The sequence below is a fragment of the Vigna unguiculata genome, chromosome 9 (genome assembly GCF_004118075.2).
Source record: "Vigna unguiculata cultivar IT97K-499-35 chromosome 9, ASM411807v1, whole genome shotgun sequence".
Taxonomy (NCBI): Eukaryota; Viridiplantae; Streptophyta; class Magnoliopsida; order Fabales; family Fabaceae; genus Vigna; species Vigna unguiculata.
The window spans coordinates 12,570,001-12,589,341 of record NC_040287.1 but is presented as its reverse complement, the minus strand read 5'-3'; the positions used below and the strand labels follow the sequence as shown (position 1 = coordinate 12,589,341).

The window sequence follows — 19,341 nt, the reverse complement described above, 5'->3', positions numbered from 1 at the left end:
TAAACCTTTGTAATTAATTAGAAGACTAAATTGAACGTTTTTAAAAATTTGGATTAACTCAAAAATAATTAAAAAACCAAATAAATAAATTAAAAAACTAAATCATTAATTAAACCAAAGTTCAATTTTTGAATAACAAGAATAAAAAAGGTTAATAATTTACATATGTCATAAATTTTAAGATTTCAATAAAAAGAACTTAGTTAATATATACGATTAATTCCAGACAAATCACTGGTTATACACCTAAATTAAAAACTTGTTGGTTATACACTTAATTAAAAAGTTAATGTACCTTTTGAGAAGGGGAAATTGGGTTGGGCCGAGAAGCATGAAGAAAATAGTGTGGAGATTCCAACGCCGACGAGAGATTCAGCCATTGAAGTGCAGAAGCTATGGACGGAGATTCTGAAAATCGTGAAAATAGTGATTCCACCTTTGTTTGGGATCACAAATCGCAGCTTTACTTCCACGCTAGGTTTTCCTTTCACCCCTAATTTCGAACAACATTTCTCACCAAAAAAGTCAATCATTATTCTGTTTGCTATTAATCCTTAACAAAGCCATGTTCGCGTTTTAATTATTCATTGCATAGGAATTCTGCAAGCTATGGTTATTCATTCTTTCATGCAGTTTAATTTGTAGTAATTCGTATTTTTGGAACGTTAAAAGTTCATCGTGTAGTTGTGCTTGTTTATATCTGCTGAGCCTCTGAACATATTGCGTGACTCCGAAGCTATCACGTTGTTCAAATTAGCATTTAATACTGTAATTGTTGATGTGGATGGAATGAAAACAGAATGGTCAGCTTCTTCTACCACTCTGTTTGATATGAATAGGAATGAAATAATTACTCTACCTTTCTACGTTCTTATGCTTGGTATGTTAGAATTGACGAAAAGAGAATATGATGCAGAGCAATTGCTGTTTTTTTAGATGAAATTAAATGGGATTGGGAATGAGCTTTTTCTTTCCAACATCCTAATCAAACACAGGAATGACTTATTTGATTCCCCGCCCTCCAACATAACAGATATTTCCTTTGATTTTTGATTTGGTTTGCGTCTGATTGTCTGTACTGACGTAAATCATGAATATAACGAGCTACTTTTGTTTTTATATGTTGTTAGTATAAAGTTGTTGTCGTTAACTTCTCCCCCCCTCTTCATTTGTTGAGGAAATGTGTTTGAATTTGTGCAGTAGTGGATTTTACCATGACCCTAATGCCGGCTGGTATTATAGCAGCAGAGATGGTGCTTATTACAAATTCGAGGACGGGAATTATGTACTTTTAGATTCCAATAAGGTTGGTTGGAGTTGGACTTCTAAATAATCTATTTAACATTTTTTTCCATAGATAAATTCTTAAATTAATGTTTTATGTTATAAATTTAGTTTGATTGCTTGATGTCTTAGGATGATAGTGCAGACACATATATGTGCAAGGAAACTACCACAGAAAGTCCTCAACAATTCTGTGATGGCAACGACAATGAGGATTATATTTCCTTTCTTGAAAATAGATCTGAAACAAACCAACAGACAAGAACCCTGGCTAATGAAACACGTGATGGTATGCATATGAACTTGCAACTGTGTTTCTGTATTTGCATTAATTCCCGACAAACATGCTATAAAAAATAATCTTGTCAACAATATTATAGTATAATGATGATAGGTCTACGGTATGCAGGGACAGGGGGTTGCTACCAAGTGCCGTCTTGTCATATCCCCATATTTGCACTTTGTTTGTATTAATATAATAAACAATTGGTTTTCTACTACTCTCCGAACATTTTGATGTTTCAGATGCAGCAATAGTTAATATGAGTAACTTAATTTATCTTAAGTGTCTGTATTTGAAACAGATGCCACAAATTCTGGGAGTAGTCCAACTTGTGAAAAGCCACCTCCACCACCATCAGAATGGTATCCAACTTGCACATCCTTATTCCATTGATGATTTTTACCTCTACACTTTTCATATGTAAATTAGTCACTTTGCCAACTAACAGGTTAGAGGACACACTTATTGATCTTTACTTGTCTGGCTACAAGAATATAGCCGTAAGTGAAGCTGATGGAGTGACAGTGCCGCTTGAAACAGATGATAGATATAACTCTTTAGCAGCTGATGGTTTGTACATAACTTCTATCTTTTTTTTTTGTTATGTACAGTTCGTAAATGAATTTGTTTCCTGAATGTATAGCTTACAGCAAAACTTATGAAGTGGAAGGTGAGTGGAACCCAAACCAAGTAGGTGAAAATGGCTTAGCTGATACTAAAAGTACTGTAGATGAAGGTGTAGCTTACAACAATTCTTATGAACTGGAAGAGGGTGAGTGGGTCCCGGACATGGAGGATGAATGTGACATAGCTGATAAAAGTACCATAGATGAAGGTATTAAATCGACTTGACTATCTCTTAAATAGACTTGGTCTATCTCTTAAATAGTCTTGATCTATCTTTACAGGTATGTTGTTGGATGAAGAGAAATGGCGAGCTCAATATGGTCAAGTTACTGAATCAGGGAAAGATTTGGTTTTAGAGGTTCCAATTGTGGACTTGTGGGATTGGGAAATGGTTACGAGATCCAAAAGAGATGAAAAAGATAAAGTGGCGAGGTTGGTTGGAAGATTGGTGAAACCATCTGCAAAACAACATCCATCTATCCCTTCTAGTGGAGGGAAATTAAGATCTGCTCCCATCTGTGAAGCACATTTAGATCTGGTACGAGTTAGAACAGGTTTGCATTTTACTCTAGTACTTGTTAGTACTTATCAAACACCCTGTCACGAGTAGGGATGACAATGGGTGACTATTATTTCTCAGGTACCCGGTAGATTATTTTATACATGTGGATATCCATGGATTCTTTTCTTTTTTCTTTTTTAAAATATTTTAATAATAGGCACTTTTAAAATTAAATAATAAGATTATTTAATTTTTTTCTTTAAGATATAAACTTATAAAACATTGATCTTTAAGTATAATCCAAATAAAATTGCATCATAAAATATTAGTTCAAATAAAATTAATCTTTCTAAAAAGTAAATTCATATAGCATTGCAAAATATAAGTGTAAATAAAATTAATCTCTTCAAAAACAATTTTAATTCTACAGGTCTAAATAGAAACGTAAATATTTATAATAAAATTATTAATCATTCTTCTCAATTCTTAGCATTTTCCTTGTCAGTGACTTTATTCTGATAGCTTATTCCAGAAGAAAAAAACACTAAAATCAAATGTGGGTATATGCCGATTAAATATTGTGATACCTCTGCCTGCCCCATTAACAGGCAGGTAACTAAAATATTCATGCCCATTGTTCACTAGTATCCATTAAACGTACTTGTTTGATATAGCAGATTTTACTTGTGGATATCTACAAGTGTGAATTTTGTCATCCTTAATAAGGAGATTTAAGTATTAAAAAAGTGATAATGAAGGCATTTACTCACATGTAATTCAAAAAATGAAAAACTTTCTTGCTTGTTTATCTTTCCGATACAACCTGTCATAAATTTCATTCTCATGGATGAGTGAGCAGTTTTAAAATGAAGCAGTATTGGAATTTTCAGTAAAATGATAGAGCTAGAAATACAACCTGGGCTATAAATACATTGCTTATCATGTTCTTTTACCAGGACAAGTGTACAGATTGCGAAATCCTAGTGCAAAATATATGGCTTCATTATCAACTTATGATTCTTCAAATCCAACAAAACATTGGGATTTTCCCCAGCTATCACCTACTAGAAAAACCACTCAGCTCTCCAAGTCCAGTGAAAGCTCTGCTTCAGTTTCAGATGATATCCCTGTAGAGAAGGATTTGTCTGCGTTACCAAGTCAGCCCTCTGCATCTAAGGTGTGTAGTCTGATGTAGAAATCAAACAAATCGCTGCATTTTTCTTAATTTTATAGTAGATAAATGGATGCACAACTTCTCGAGAAAGCACTTAGGATGACAAAAGTAGTATATGTAACAAGTGGGCCATGGCTTATAAATCTTCCTTTCTCATAACATAACTGAGTGGAAAGTGAGCTCTTCAATAAGAGTTGTGGGTTAGGGAAGTTAAAGGGATCGAATAGGAAAGAGAAAACATAGAGATAAAGGCTCTAAACTTGTGTTTCCCTTCTTCCATGATCACATTTCTATAGAACAATTGACCACATGTAAGGATATATCCAGAATCGGTTAACCTTCAACTCGTTTTTTGTTTGCTCCTACAGCAAATTAAACATCAATACAGAGATAGGGCTGCTGAAAGAAGAATATTGCATGGTGGCTTTGGCACGGGTCCAGGACAGAAGAATCTGTCAGATGTTTATAATACGCCATCTTCACCTGATGCTGGTTGTCCTCAAGAAGCTGCATCAGAGGCCTTGGAGATGTCATTTGGAGCAGGTAGTTATGCCAGAAAACTTCTGAAAAGCATGGGTTGGAAAGAGGTATCTTCATACTTTATTTTTTTCTTAAATCTTCAGAATTTTCATTATAATTTCAGTTTTTCCTATGCCATAAACTTATAGCTCAAAAAGCGCCACACCATGAGAAAGACAGGTGTATTGGAATTTGGTAATGTGGTAGGTCTTGTAATGAGCCACCAACACCTATGAAAAATAAAAGTTTAATTTTCATACACCAACAAAAGAATAATATTTCCATCGTCAATTATTAAAAATCATTTCAAATATGATTTTTACATGACAATCTATAATTACACTATCCATAAGAAAATAGTCGTACCTTGTTTAGGAACCTTTCTCATCACACCATTAGACCATGAATAAACGCCGAGTCGAATCACATATTTGTTGAATGGTTCGGGTTTATGATTGTAGAATAACTGTTTTATATGTTTTGTGCAGGGGGAGGGGCTTGGAAGCTCTACGAAGGGCTTGGTAGAACCTATTCAACCAGTTGGAAATGTTGGCACTGCAGGTTTGGGATGGTCTCGTTGAAACTGACTCACATAGAAAGCTACTTTTAAAAATGCAAAACCTAAACCCTAAACCATGAGTAAAGTAGTGAAATGTAGTATACCATCTTCAACTATATTTCCATTCAAAGCAGAAGCATCCTTATGAACATCAACAGTTAATGATCTAATATACAAGAGTAAAAAAAAATGAAAAAATGGTTTCCTGTAAAAGACTATAATGTCAAATTAGTTTGCAGCACCCCAGCAATTGTCTCATTGTTGTCATTTCTGCATCAAATCTTCATCCTCCAAGTTTTTCTGTTGAAGCTCGTTCTTTAGTCTTTGGACTTCCCGATCCTTCTCTTCAATCTTATCTTGTAATATGAGAACCTGGAATGAAATCCATCTTAGGTAATCCATCTTTGGTTGGATTGTAAAATATAAATTTGCATGTATTGACCAAGAGTAATTAATTGTAACTGTTTTTGGTTATAAAATAAAAAATATCGGGTAATTGTCAAATTTTTAACGTCTTCATTTAGAGCAAGCTATTCCAACAGTACACAAGAATCACGCTATACAGCCAAGCTCTTGGGGTTCAATGAATTTGCACCACGATGCCTGAATTTAAAAATGAAATTTTAAGTGAAAAAAATTAAGATATATTAGGATTTACGGAAGGCATGTAGCATTTTTCATGTGCTGGGAGAGAGATTATGATCTAAATGATATTCATATTTAAAATTTAAAATATTAAAATCTTGATATGCACGTATATATCGCGTTAATATTTGATTATCCGTAAGCCACTCAATATCTTAAATAAACATGTCAAAGTAAAATTTTCCTTGGATGGGTAACGTAGTAAGAATAAAATCACGAAAGATTCACATTTCAAATGTATAATTTAATATTCACAATATACATGTCATTGTCAGTTGCTAATTTGTAAGCATTCAATTTCCTTAATAAAATGTCGAAGCAAAATCTTTCATGAAGAAGAAACCAGAAAAAAATTATTTTGTCTGAGATATGTTGGTATATTGATAATATTTTCTGCACAAACCATAGAGAACATTTCACGGAGTGGGATATTGTTTAGCCTTTTATAGTTAATAAAAAATAAATAAACAAACTCATCCTATCAAACTTTTATTTCGAGGATATTATATTAACAGTTTAATGCCGAATGTTTTTAATCTTTATAATTATTTATTTAATTCATATCAGTTATTTATTTTGTAAACCTCTCTCACAACACAATGGTTGAGTTCCTTTTATTGCAGGGATCGAGAACAAAAAATTCACCATTTCTTCACAAATTGTTTCTTACGACCCAGTCAGGCATTTTTATAACAGAATATTCTGCAATCTCTAAATAAAGAAAAAAAAAGGAGAATAAGATAAAGAAGTGAATACTATTTCATTGGATATTTGAACATCATTGGTCAGTCCTTCCATGTGCTTCTGCAATCCTGAAGTCAATGTCAAGTACTAGTGTTTAATATATTGCAAAAGTATGAAGGTCTACAGATAACTTTTAATCCCTGCAATCTCTAGTTATTCTCAAGAAAAATATAAGACACACACTTCTATCCCAATTCCTACAAGCATTTTAACATCATGTTAAAATCATCCAAAAGATAGCACATTTATGACGGTATTCCTGGCATTCCATACACTTCAAATGATTGATTTTATAGCACAAAACAACAGAAGTTTCCATGTAGCTGGTGCATGAGCCCAAAACAACAAAAAAATGAATTCCATCGAATAACAAACCTTCAAAGTGACTTTTAAGTTGTGAATTCTGTAACTTCTGCAGTGCAAGTTTGGACTCTATTTCATGTATCTGCATACCAAGAGGAAACAAAAATGAAGAATGAAAACATTTTAAACATCAATTCAGTAACAATGAATACCATACCAATTAAGCCTTATTTTTATAGTTGGATACATGCATGCTAGTGTTACATTACTTCATGTTACGAATAAAACACAAATGGGGGAAAGACAGAAGCACCTTCTCCTCAGAAGTTGCTTCTCCAAGCTTCTCATTTTCGGCCTGCAGTTTTCTACATTTATCTATCAGCATCTTTCCCTCCTTGCTTTGGGTAGTAAAACTTAAAGCTGTAATTTCATCTTCCAACTCTTTTACCTTTCTATCCTTCTCGTCAACTAAATTCTATTATCAGATCACAAATCTTGTAAGGAGTAACAACCATGAATACAAATCTATGTCCCATAACAACCGAAAAAACAACCAATTGTGTGTGTGCCTGACAGAGAAAGAGTCAAAGCGAAGTTGAATAACAAACCTTTAATCGGGTGAACTCTTCACGAACCGCTGGATCAAGTAAGAACCTCTTCGCCTGAAAATCATATTCCAAACAATATGAAGGCATTGTAACATTCTAAGAATAAAAAAGAACAAAAATAGAATACAAGATACATCAAATTGCCACATTAAATTTCGAGCTACACGTGAGATGATATAAACAAAGATGTCACGAACAAGTAGCAAATAAGAACAAATTCAGTGATCTAAAGAAATGAAAACTTAATATGATTTTAATACACACAAATTTATCTTTATATTATAATTATTCTTATCAAAAAAAATTTCATTATATTACATCGGCATTTTAAATTGATTTTCTATTTATCATAGAAGATTGTTAACACAACTAGCCTAATTGGGATACATTAAAATTTTAAACAACTCAATTAGGTTATCGATTTGCAAATAATCAAATAAATGATGCAGTAGATTCTAAATAACTGCATGAAGAAGAATCATCAGCAACCATATAGATTTCATTGATCCGCTAAATGCTATATTATAAACTTACCTCCATTGATGGCGGCTTGAGTTGCACTTTCAGATCTTGCTCAACAGACTGGAGTGTAGAAGATTTCAGACAACAATAAGCAAGAAGAAAGCCAAATAAGAACAGCAATACAAAAACGAACGTCAGAAACAACAAAAACAATAGGATCCAATACTAGTGAAACCTTATAGAGACAATTATTTTGATGTTTTTTGTTGTTATATTTAAATGATAAAGGATTAGAGCTTAAAAGACTGCACTTTATATTTTTTTTTTCTACTTCCTTCATAGTATAGTTTCTTGAAGTTGATGCCGGAAAGAAGGATGCATATACACAATCATGCTAATGCTAATGCAGTAACAGACATTAACCTTATTTAAGGTTTTATTACCTTCAACTCACTCATATATTTTTCTCGTTTGGCAAATGTTACCATGAATGCATCTTCCTTTCTCTTTGCTTTCTCAATCTGATAACAAGTAAGAGAGTGATAAAGGACAGTGAAGCCGAATGAATTGATGATGAATTATTTTGAAAAAGAATAAAATGGAAAACTAGATTCTAAACCTGCTGTTTTAAAGACGCTACAGAGGATTTCAAGCTCTGAAGATAATCATTCAACACTTTGGGATCTAAAAAGAAGAAAGATTAAACAATGTTCAGGTATAAATGTGCATAGAAAATAATTGTAAAAAAATTTCGTTCTTAAACAATTAATACATAAACAAACCTGAAGTGATCCCAGCAGGTAAAGAAGGCTCATTTTTAAGTGTAGAATGCCAATTCTGAATCTCCAATTTTGCAGCCTCAAGTTCATTCTGGACATGCATGTTCTTGTCAATATTTATAAGAAAAAAATTCTTTGACAACTTTTATAAAGATAAGATGGTGTGTACAAAAGTTAACTTATGTGTTTCCAAAGAAAAAGAGAAGGTGAAAGATGGTGAGGAACAGTGTTTGTAAAAAAATTCTTGTCCTATTTCTAAGCAAGAAAAAGGTACATAAACCGAAACAACCCTCAGACTTGCGAATCTGTCATGAATTCAAGTCTTGAATTACATCAGTTATAACTAAAGTTTGCTTCCTTAAACGACCAAAGCTCAAATTCTTTCACGCAGAAAAACTGTAAACATGAGAAAGAAGATTGCAAACTATAAAACGTACTTGGCACATCACAAGTGTATCCTTACTGTTCTGAAGACTGCGAAATACAAAAATCAAAAACATATTTTAGACCCAAATAATTATAAACTGCGATCTTGGCATAGTACAATATGCATCACACCATCTATGCCGTGAAATACCTCTCACGCAGTGACAAGATTATTCCTGTTGTTACACCAGAGGCATCTTCAGATTTTGATTTAGCCTGCATCACAATCATGATTTAACTTCTGTCTCTTTTTAAAAGCATATCATTTAGTGAGCTATATAAACAGCACAATCCCTTTTACCCATGCAAAATTCCAGTGCTCACGATGCATGAACAAGTACAATCTCCAACCAACAAAGATCAAGAAAGTAATATCCTAAAACTCAACCAGCATATACTCATAACAACCACAACCCAAGACAGCCAAAAGAAAAATAAAGAAAGAAAAGAAATGACGAGAGGTAGTGGCGCTTACAGCGTCGGTACCAGAAGTGGAAGCCATGGAGTTCAAGAATCCCTTGAACAAAGAGCAAGAAGCGGGGTTTCGAAAAATGACGTGATGATTCGTTCATGCACATGTAGGTATAACTTATAAGCCTCGGGAGCAACTAACTTAACTGAAAAAAAAAACATTACTCCGTGTTTGGTTGTGCAATAACGAAACTTTTGAAAGGCTAAGAATTCTTTTGCGTTGTTAGTTTAGATAGATTGTATTTTAGTGCCTAATTGATTTTGCACAAGAGCTTTAAAACGTAAAAATATAATGAAAGTGCAACAAAAAAGTCCAAGTAAAACGTGAGAAAGCATCAAGAAAGCATATATATGATATATAGTAGCAGAGAAGGAAAAATATAGATGCCATTTTTAAGCGTTCCTCGAAGAAGGATCTGCTTGGTTACCTAGTATTTTACACAGTAGTAGTTAGGGAAGAATTCAAAATAAATGTTATTGTCTTGAGCGAATTTTGAGACGCTAAGAATGCGTGGAACGTGCCATAAGTTATTAAGAACAAATGTTGAGTTATGAAAGGGAGAAGACAAAGTAGCGGAGCCGGTGTGAGAGATAGATAAATTTGTAGCATTGTTATACTGATATGGTGAGAAGCCCAGTATCGGGGTACCACAAAGGACATAGACATTTGTTCATCAGTGTCACTCTGAGGTAAGAACAAAGAAGCTCTATTATTCTAAATTGTGGTTTGATGAAGGTCCCATTCAAGTACCTTGGCATGATGAGTGTAGGAGGATTTGTAACCCAAGACAAAAACAATTTTGGAACCCAATTAAGCAAAAATTATCTGAGGAAAGGAAGATTTGTATCTTTCACGGGTAAAGTGTTCCTACTTAGTTCTGTCCTTACATTTGTACCTCTTATTATATGTCTTTCTTTAAATTATCAACATGCATTAGTGAATACATCATAAGAATACAAAGGAATTTTTATGGGGTTGGGTGAAACTGATAGCAGAATAGCATGGGTTAAAAGGTAGGTAAATCAAAGGGAGAGGGGGTCTTGGCATTAAGGACCTAAAACTATTCAATGTGGCACTTTTGGTTGAGTGGAAGAGGAGATTATGCACGGAAGAGAAGGGATTATGAAAGGATATTTTAGATTCAAAATATGGATCATGGAGGAGTTTGGATGATAAAAAGTGTGGGCAAAAGAAATCTCGATGGTTGTATGATCCTCGAAAGGTATGTGGATATGGTGAAGAGAAAACTTGGTTTGATAAAAGTGTGACTTAGAGGGTAGGCCCTAGAGTACAATAAATTTTTGGAAAGATGTATGATAAGGTGAAAGAGCGTTTAAAGATTCATACCCAAGATTATATGCAAATTCTAACAAGAGAAATAACTATTAGTGAATGTGATAACTGGGAAAAGGATAAATGGGAATGAAATTTTTGTTGGAACAGACAATGGTTCGAATGGGAGAAGCCTCAACTACAACTTTCTATGGAAGATATAGAAAGGATAAATCTAGATATGAGTCACCAAGATACGTGGGAGTGGGTGGATGGAGATGATAATGTATACACAGTCAAATTGGCATATACAAAGCTTCAAAGTAGTCCAATTGGAGAATTATCAGTAGTCTTCGATAGTCTATGGAAGGTTAAAGGTATTCCATCCGCACTTCATTTAGCATGGTGTGTCATGTCAAATAGTGTACCTACAAAGGTCAACCTCAATCTTAGAGAATTTTTATTAAACAATCATGATTGTGCCCTTTGTGGGGATAAAGAATAAAGTATAAGTCATTTGTTTTTTAGTTGTAAAGTTGCCAATAAAGTGTGGAACATGTACAATAGATGGGTAAGGGTTTTGAGTGTACAACAAGACGATTGGTCTAGTAGCTTATGAGATTGCACTACCACCACAACTAGCAAACTCACATAACGTGTTCCATGTATCGCAACTGAGGAAGTACGTCTCAGATCCTACACATGTGCTGGAGGAGGACGAAGTTCAGATTAGAAAAGACTTAACCCTAGACGTTGGGCCGATGCGAGTTCTAGACGTGCAAATCAAACAACCTTTGAGGAAAATAAATTCGTACTGTCAAGGTGCTTTGGGATGAAGGGACACAAAAAGCAACTTGGGAATAAGAAGACAACATGAAGAAGTCATATCCATATATGTTTCTTGGTAAGCAAAATTTTCGAGGATGAAAATTTTCTGTTTGGGGATAATTAAAACCTAGGAAAATAATTATAATTCTAAGGGATAATTGGATGCGAGGAATATTAATTGAATTGATATGCAAGGTCATAAACAAAGGTGGAGAGTAGCATAGTTGGTTAGGGCCTTGTCAAGGGATTGATGATCATGGGTTTGATTCCTTATGTGTGCATTTAAAACAAATATTTTTATATATTATTTTATAATTGCTCAGGTGTCATGTTTAGAATATATTTGGTTGCTTTCTTGAATGCATTGAATGTATGGATGCATTATGCAAGAATTTCATGTATTTCACCTTGTATCTCTGATTATGTGATGAATGTCTTGGAAATGAGATAAGAAGTGTTTATCCTTATGGTAAAAGAAGGTTGGGATTTTGGTGTAAGGGATGCTAAATCATTTTCTTGATATTCTTCAGTTATGGAATGGAGGAATTGTGAAATGCATTTTGGGTTACGTTTTTTTATGTAAGGCGGTGTTAAGCCTTGTTCTCATTATTTGGTGATTATGTATGGAGAATTGGTTGCAATTTAAAATATGGAATTATAAACGGGTAATTTCATTCTTATGGATGGAATATGATAACAAGTTTCTCTAATGGTTGAATTCATGGTGATATTGTGAAATGTACACCAGTGCAGTAAGGGCTTTTTGCCCCGGTTATTTTTCTCATTTTGCCTCAGGTCTGGAACTGAGCATATTGGGGTGAGGCCAAAAGGTACGGTTGTTACCCGAATCCAGAGAGTCCCTTTTCTGCCCCGGGTCCATGAGAACCGAAGCCATAAGATAAAAATATTTTTTTTAATTAAATTTTTCACGGCACAGATCTGAAAGCCAGCTAACGTCAAACCAGAACTAGAATACTTTCATCCCTGCAACACCAGAATCAGAACGCGAACGCGAACCAGAACGCGAGCCAGATCAGAACCCCCATCCCAGCAATGAACGCGAACCAGAATCCCCTATCGACGAACCACCATTGTCGCAGCGATGAACGCGAACCACCACTGCAAGCCATCATCGGCGCCACTGCGACGAACGGCGAGAAGACAGGTCCGGTGACGGTGCAGATTCACGACCTCTGTTGTGGTGACGGTGGCTTTCTGCAGCAACAGAGATCTCGACGGTGGTTCCTCTAGTGGAGCGCGATGGCGATCTCGCAAAAGGTGCTGCCATGGTGGATCGCGTCGCCGCTTTGCAGATCTGGTGCCCTATTTTTGCGTCGCAGTGGTGGTTCGCGTTCGCAATGGAGTTTCACGGTGGCTAGCGTTTAGGGTTCCCATATGGTTCTGTGCGCGCGAGGAAGAAGATGGAGAAGATGGAGAAGATGCAGCGGCGCGCGAGGAAGAAGTAGAGGGGTTCGCGTTTTTGTGCCCTAATTAAACTATTTGGCCCCGGTTCAGTGCCACCCGAGGCCAAAGACGTAACCTTTTGGCTTCGGGTCTGTTCAACAGAAGCATATAAGCACCTTTTGGCACCAGTTTTTTTTTGAACCGAAGCCTATAACCCCTTTTGGCACCGGTTTTTTTTTTTAACCGAAGCCTATAACCCCTTTTGGCCTCAGATTTTTCTTGAACTGAGGCATAAAAGTTGCTTGAAATTGAAAAAATGCCACCGCGCCGTTATATGCTTCGGTTCCTTGCCAACCGAGGCCTATAAGGCGAGGTAAAAATACAATTTTGCACTAGTGGTATCGTTTAGGATTAAGTTTATGGGTAAGGAAAGATATTTTTTTGTGTTTATGATTGCTGTCAATTTTTTTGGTGAATATGAGATGAGATTGATGGAAAATTTGCTTTGATGGTGGGGTTAAGATGTTTAATCTAATTACTTTAATGTTTGGTTTAGATGAATCAATGAGGAAATTAGGAACTTTGATCTTCATCTTGTTACCATGTAAACTTATTTGAGGTTAGAGCAATGGTTATAAATATAACTTGTTTTCCTTTAGAGTGTTAATTATGGTTGAAGTAAGCATGATTTGATAATGGGTTTTTGGTTGTGGTTGCGGAATTTTTGTGAAGTGCAAGGTGTTGGAGGTAAGTTGATTAGAAATTTTGTTTAAAGTATTTGATGGATTGAATTTATCGTTTAGAAAAGTAGAGATGAAATGTTGTATGGAATAAAATTATTTTGTTGTCGTTCTTGAGCATATGGGAAAATCCATGGTGTAATAGCAATTGGAGATGTTTCCTTGTGATGATGAAATTATGGTTTGCTTTGGAGTACTATGATTTGGTTAAATTTGAGGTCTTGGATAAAGTTAGTGGAGTGAATATGGTTCCTAAAGGTACTGTTAATTTGGGTTCATGTGTAGTAAGATTTATGTGTTTATTAAGAGTCTATCAATTGTGTCAATGCTTGGGTGAATTTTAGTTCTTAGTTTGCTTCTTTCATTTTCGAAGTCAAATCCACAGGTGTGGAAAATCCACTAGTCACCTATAGGACTTGTTGTTTTGTTGTTGTGGTTTGTTTTAACATGGTGTTATTGTTGGTTTAAAAATGTGGTTGCTTCTTTACTATTTGGTGTAGAATTTTTGGGTGAGTTATATGTTAAAAACCTTAAGTGTAAGGAAATAATGCTTGAGTTATGATATGATGATGATTTATGATTAATCTTATGATAATGTGACATGATATGATGTAATTGCATGATGAGTTGATGTATGTTTGAACTTGTGATGATGTATGATCTATATGGGTGTACATATGTGATGAGATAGTATAAACTCTTTGATAGTTGTAAAGCTAGGATGATTTTTTTACCTAGAAGACTTTGTCAAGTCAGGGTAAAGGGGTTGCGTTCCTTTGTAAGTCTTTAACATGAACTTAGCAAGAGAGCTCCACCCAAAGATTTGTCGAGCGGGTGGAGTTGTTGCTAGTAAGTCTATGGAAAGCAAAGGAAAAGACTTTTCTAAGAAGCGTTGGTGCGCATGAAAGGTATAATGGTTAGTTATGAGAGAGTGACATACCGTTAATATTACTTGGTGATAATATTCTGATGAGTTCAAGTTGTGGTATTGAGAACATGTATTGGTGGAGTTTTCTTTTTTGGTTAAAATACCTTTTTGGTCCCAATTTTCGTTAAGTTTTTTTCAAATAAGTCCTAATTTTGATTTTGTGTTCAAATAGGTCCCAATTTTTGTCAATTTTGTTCAATTGGGTCCTTTTTTGCTAACACCGTTTAAATCATTAACGGCCATGAACAGTGACTGCCACATGTCACTTCGTGGTTTTTTTGAATTTTTTTTATTTTTATTTTTAAATTATTTTTAAATTATTTTTAAATTTTTTAAATGTACATGTGTCAATCCAGTAGTGTGCCACATGTCACTTCGTGGTTTTTTTGAATTTTTTTATTTTATTTTATTTTTTTGATTTTTTATAAATGTCCACATGTCAACCCAATAGTGTGTCACGTGACAAAGTCAATGTTCTATATTCAATTTGATCCCAATATTTGTTATTTTTGTTCAATTAGGTCCCAATTTTTGTTAACATTAACCAATTTGGTCCCTCCACAAATTAAAACCAAATTTAATTTTTATGTTAAAATTCACATTTTTTATTAAATATTTTTATATAATATATTAAAATTCACATCATTATAACTTTGATATAAAAATTAAATTTGGTCACATCTTTGATAGGGACAAAATTGGTCAATTTTAAACAAAAATTGAGACTAAATTGAACAAAAATAACAAATATAGGGACCAAATTGAATATAAAACATTGTCTTTAACATGTGGCACGCTACTTGGTTGACACGTGGACATTTAAAAAAATTTTAAAAAAATTCAAAAAAATAAAAAAAATTCAAAAAAACCATGAAGTGACACGTGGCACGCTACTGGGTTGACATGTGTACATTTAAAAAAAATTAAAAAAATTAAAAAAAATTTAAAAAATAAATAAAAAAATTCAAAAAAACCACGAAGTGACACGTGGCAGTCACTGTTCATGATCGTTAATGATTTAAACGGTGTTAGCAAAAAAGGACTTAATTGAAAAAAATTGACGAAAATTGGGACCTATTTGAATACAAAACGAAAATTAGGACTTATTTGAAAAAACTTGAAGAAAATTGGGACCAAAAAGGTATTTTAACCTTCTTTTTTTATGAATGAGTTATGTTACATTATAATATGCTATGTGTGTTACATGTTAATATGCATGTTATGTAATGTGATACATGGTTAGCTCACCCTTGCATGTTTGTGGATGCGGTTTCCACTTGCGATGATCATATGACTTACGTTGTACGGGAGTAGAAGTTGTTGCAGTTGGAGAGACTTGGCTGTGAGGAGCTCGTGAGGCAGCTTTGGGGAGTTTTGATTTAACCTTTGAAAAAAAAATGTTATGAAAAAAAAATGTAATAGTGTAGTGGTTGAGTTCGCATTTGAAGGATTTGAGATTAAGTCTCACTTTGACAATTTAAGCTATTGGTTTGGAGGAACGATATATCTATATTGATGAATAAAGAGGTTTTGAATGAGTTTTTTTATAAGTGTTATTTTTAATAAAATAATTGTGAAAATTTCCTATTTAATAGGATGGTAACGGAGGTTGTACTTCACGTTTTAAATGAGAAAAAAATTTACATTTGACATCTCGAAAAAGGTGTTATACATATCATAGTCATTCGCAATAGTATATGGTTAGACAGATTAGAAGGTAGTTGTCTGGCTTGAAACATGTAAGGAGGGTGTTGAGGGGGGGTGGACTAATTTTAATACCATAGTTCGGGTTTCTTGTTCTGTTTGTAGATGTGGTGATATACGAAGGATGAATTGGAATGTGGAAGAAACAAAAGTTGTTCACTATTATAGAAAGACCACGAAGACACCACGTGTTATCTCAATCAAAGTGCAATAGGAGTTGTCCCAATTCGAGAAAGCAAACCACTTCTATGACGAATCTCAATGTATTAGGTAAACATTGGTGTGCAAATTCAGCAAACAAAAGTAATCATATAAGATGGAAAAGTAGACTTAGATAACATCTCAAGGATAAATGCTTACTACCCTCTGTTCAGAATGAGTATTTGAATGTATAAAACCTAGATTGGATGATTTTAGGTAGGAATATTTGAATCTTATTTGTACAAGTCCAAACAATGAATTATATAAAGACTTTATGACAAGAAACTCTATACATGCATACAGGTTGAAGTACCCCAAGTACTTTAATATATATATATATATATATATATATATATATATATATATATATATATATATATATACTTTGTCGATAAAAAAAAACTTTATTTTAAGAGGAAACTTAAGAATTATGTGCTTGAGAAGATGGTTGAAAATCCTAATTCAAACGATGCTAGCATTTAGATGCAAGATGACCAATCTTGTGATAGGTCTAACATTAAGGCCAAGACAAAGTGTGAGTAGATGACTGCCATGTCCAACTATTCGAATTTTTGGAAGAAAAACGACCAAAGTGAGTGTTGTTTGACGATTTTTTTACATAAGTGGGGTAGTTTGCCTAAAAATACGAAAATGGACAAGTTTGAAAAAAAAAATATAGATCATGGGCTAAGTTGTGTAGACTCCACATTACTTCAACTTCAGATGCACAGTAGTTGTCAAGAGTCATGACGACTTCAATGTTAATATTAATTTATAAAAAGTGATAGTTAAGATAACTTGAGTATTAATGTTTTATACTAATGTCATCAAGAATCACGACGATTCTAGTACAAAATATTAATATTAAAGTCGTCATGACTCTTGACAACTTCACATTTTTTAAGTCATCATAAATCCGCATGACTCATAATATGTTTTTGACTTGCCCATTTTCGTAATATCCGAACAATTTTTTTTCGCATATGTAAAAAAAATTCCATTGTTTGAGTGTGTAATTTTAATCTTTAGTGCATAAAACTTAAATACAAGATCGAAAGGTCAAAGTATTTCTTAATATAGGTTCACTAAAAGATAAAATAGTCTATATTTAAAGATTTCTTATATTATTATTATTCAATCAAAAATATTAATCTATACACCATGAGAGAATGCACTTGTTTTATAATTATATTTTGAAGTTTTTCTTCTAAGATCTTTTTATTTTAAGCAAATAAAAATAAATTTTATTATTTAATAATATATAGATCAATAAAAACACAATTTTTCCACTTAAAGAAGTAACAATAAATTAATACAACAACAAATATTTAATGATTTCAAATTCAATATAAATCTTCATCAAATATTTATTTCCCTCCCACAATTATCTTTAAAACATTCTTAAAAAACTATTCATTTTATAAGATTATTAGCCTTTTACAATACCTATTTAACAAAATCCTTGTACAATATTTTTTTATTATATCACACTCGTAAAGTATAAAAATATTTAATACTTATTAATTAGAAGGCTATTACTTCCTGCACCCCTCAAATTTCTTTCTGCACTCAATCAAATGTGTGAAATATTAAAACTAACCTTAAAGGTGTTTTAATGATTTAACCCTATGCATTCTTCTGGAGTTGCACGTTTGGTCCCTTTAACCTCACAGTTGCAGGAAGCAATTGCCTAATTAGCATTATACAGAGGACTTTTCCTATGGGACCAAAAGTAATCTAATGCCGAAATGATTCAAGGTTTTATTCGATGGCTTTAGATCCGTATTTTATGATTTATATAGGTTTTTGTTTCATTTTTTTTTCTAAAATCGTAAGATAATGGTACGTGTTTATATCATTATTTGTTGATAGACACTATGAATGCTAAAAATAGTAAGAAAATTAAACATGAACCCTAATACTCAGCCTCATCCACATGCATTAACTCCATGTTGCTTATATCCTCAAGTCTTCATTCACAGTATAACTCCCTCACAATGACAAACACAAAATGTTGCCTTCCAATTACATTGTTCTCTATTTTCCTTGTCCACCATTCTCCATTTTTTCCAAGTACATACGACAGTCACTTCTTTAAAAATTATTTATTATTAAATAATAATTTGTTCTTATTCAATAATAATTATTATTATTTTATTACAGTATTCATAATAAAGATATTAAAATAGATTTTAACTTCTGAGTCAACTTGGCTCACCACAAATTCAAGCAAAATTAGATCAAGAAAAATTTAGCTTTTTCAAAAATGGATTGCCCAACCCAATTAACCCTAGATTCAAACCAGGTTTAGGATGAGTTGACAACTCACTTAACCCAAACATTATTTTATAATGTTTTTTAAAATTTTTTAATAACCATTTATGACTTCTAATTATATAGATTCACAATAGTTAAATTGTAAATTACTCATATTTGAGTAAATTTTATCAAATATTTTGATTATATTTATTTATAATTTAAATATTTAATTAATTTGATTATCATATTATATACATTATACTTTAATCTTTAATTATAATTTTGATAATAAATTACTTAATTAATTATCTTATAAATAAATTTTTTTAAATTAACATAACAAAAATATGTAATTTTTTTATTTATATTTTATTAAATAACACGATAGAAAATATATAATATTATTTCTTAGACTATATAAACACATTTTTAAAAATAATACATCATATACCAATAAAGAATATGATGAAGTCATTAGTTCTTCTGTCATCTCATGAATTATTTAAAAAATTATTTAAATATATGAAAACTTTTACATTGCTAATTCGTTTGTCTGCATACAAGGGGGAACAATAATCGGCAAACAAAGACATTTTAAGCATCAATTCACAAACAATA

The 19,341-nt window shown here is 32.9% G+C and overlaps 2 protein-coding genes across 4 annotated transcripts; one reads left to right on the top strand and one right to left on the bottom strand.

The window, feature by feature from the left end:
- Positions 1 to 253: 253 nt before the first annotated feature.
- Positions 254 to 5,452, top strand: LOC114164765. Of its 3 annotated transcripts, XM_028049525.1 has the most exons (11): positions 254 to 478; positions 1,201 to 1,306; positions 1,417 to 1,573; positions 1,694 to 1,747; positions 1,869 to 1,929; positions 2,016 to 2,137; positions 2,211 to 2,402; positions 2,476 to 2,748; positions 3,653 to 3,873; positions 4,239 to 4,457; positions 4,878 to 5,452. In XM_028049525.1, the coding sequence occupies exons 1-11, from the start codon at positions 396 to 398 to the stop codon at positions 4,968 to 4,970; spliced, it is 1,581 nt and encodes a 526-aa protein (XP_027905326.1). In that variant the 5' UTR covers positions 254 to 395; the 3' UTR covers positions 4,971 to 5,452. The 3 variants fall into 3 exon arrangements, with proteins under 3 accessions (XP_027905326.1, XP_027905327.1, XP_027905328.1); XM_028049526.1 differs by lacking the exon at positions 1,694 to 1,747; XM_028049527.1 differs by lacking the exon at positions 3,653 to 3,873 and having other exon boundaries at positions 2,476 to 2,732.
- LOC114163458 (FKBP12-interacting protein of 37 kDa-like) lies at positions 5,213 to 9,417 on the bottom strand. The gene is made up of 13 exons (XM_028047769.1): positions 9,391 to 9,417; positions 9,217 to 9,291; positions 9,067 to 9,131; positions 8,927 to 8,963; positions 8,493 to 8,580; positions 8,330 to 8,394; positions 8,154 to 8,231; positions 7,783 to 7,830; positions 7,249 to 7,302; positions 6,954 to 7,115; positions 6,713 to 6,782; positions 6,350 to 6,405; positions 5,213 to 5,320 (listed from the first exon to the last, which is right to left on the bottom strand). Exons 1-13 carry the CDS (start codon positions 9,415 to 9,417, stop codon positions 5,213 to 5,215), a joined length of 933 nt encoding a protein of 310 aa, XP_027903570.1.
- Between the last annotated feature and the right edge of the window lie 9,924 nt (positions 9,418 to 19,341).